General features: G+C 39.6%; 1 protein-coding gene across 1 annotated transcript in view; it reads right to left on the bottom strand.

Annotated features, from left to right (window-relative positions):
• Positions 1–429: 429 nt before the first annotated feature.
• The window catches only part of ptgfr (prostaglandin F receptor (FP)), a 3,575-nt gene continuing 2,542 nt past the window's right edge, over positions 430–1,462 (bottom strand). Inside the window, exon 2 of the mRNA XM_014002754.1 lies at positions 430–717. Within this exon, the coding sequence (XP_013858208.1) occupies positions 430–717 (288 nt within the window). The remainder of the gene's footprint in view (positions 718–1,462) is intronic.

The following is a 1,462-nucleotide window of genomic DNA, read 5'->3' as shown; positions in this document are numbered from 1 at the left end:
GCCTTTCACAAACTTCTCCCACAACAGTCAAACAGACCAAGCAAGACTTTCATAAACTCCTCCSACAAATGTCTGACTAACCAATCACATCTTTCACAAACTCCTCCCACAACTCAGAAGCCTTTCACTTYGTGACTGCAAAGACCCCCTTCTCGATTTTTCGGATGTTTTATGCTAATCCTCAAACAGTCTGTGTCATTTACAGTTCAGTCAGTTAACAAAGTCACATGTAGGCATCATGTTAGCTACATGAATAATACACCAGATTTTACATCCACAAGGAAGAAAATGGATGAAATACTGTCCAAATATGATGGTTTCTGAGCCACTGAAGCACAAAACAGAGCTCTGCAACAGAATTACAGCCAGTTTATCTTGATCTTCTCTTGTCTTTCAAGCGTTCTCAGATGAAAACTTTCAAACTGATGCTCAGGTGATGGATTTGATGGTGGTTTCGGGTGGAGGTATTTGACCATGGTGGCAGCTGGTCTCCACCGAGCTGCCAAGCARGCTGCGCTGCCAGTGGTGAAAGCTGTGGAGCTTCGAGTCACAGCAGTTGTGAAACAACATGAAGATTTTCCTCAGGACAGCCTTCCTCAGGAGGATGTAGACCCAGGGGTCCAGGATCTGGTTCCACGTGGCCATCCGTATCAGTGTCAGCAGACGAAAACATGTGGACTCTCCTTTGACTCCGACACTGAGAATGATGACATTGACCTGGATATCAGAACAAAAGAAAAACAATCAAATGCAGATTATTCAACAACAATCATAAAGAAAACAATTATTAAAGAAGATATAAATGAAAACGTGAAAAAAACGCAAGGTAAAATACTTCATATCAAACTATAACTGAAAATACATCTAAACTTAGCACCAAAAGTAAGGAAATTAATAGTTGGTATATTTTTTCTTTGTTGTAACAATCCTATAAAAATACAGTATGTGTCCTGTAGCAATAAATCTTATATCATTGCATAGCCCTGTAAATTTCTATTTTAAATGGTAACACATTTGTAACGAACATGCATTTGTGGGATGAGCAATAAAGCTGAGTATGTTGGTTGTGCATATGGAAAATTTGCCAAATCTTCTCTGCCAAACAGCTTATTTTGTTGTTGTTGTTGACACTTGTTCTGAGCTTCTGGTACTCCCAGGTGCTGCCAATCAGGTGCRTGATAAGAATTATTGCCAAAAACAATGTTACAAAGAACTAATCTACCAAACACAAATTTCTTTACTTTATGTGCTWAGTTATATTTTTATTGACTTTTTTGATTTCATGACTCAGCCCCCTGTAAGAAAAAGATGTGAATCAGGGCCCCAACAATAACCAACACAAAGAGGGAAAAAAACAAAAACGAGGGGCCTTTGAGCCCCGCCTGCATTCACTACATATACATGACACGACATCTAAGAACCACAGCATCCAACCAATAAGTCAGCTGATGGGGCACATGCC

The sequence above is a fragment of the Austrofundulus limnaeus genome, unplaced genomic scaffold, assembly GCF_001266775.1.
Source record: "Austrofundulus limnaeus strain Quisiro unplaced genomic scaffold, Austrofundulus_limnaeus-1.0 Scaffold15, whole genome shotgun sequence".
Lineage (NCBI taxonomy): Eukaryota > Metazoa > Chordata > Actinopteri > Cyprinodontiformes > Rivulidae > Austrofundulus > Austrofundulus limnaeus.
The sequence above is the reverse complement of the archived record's forward strand: the minus strand, read 5'-3'. Positions and strand labels throughout refer to the sequence as shown.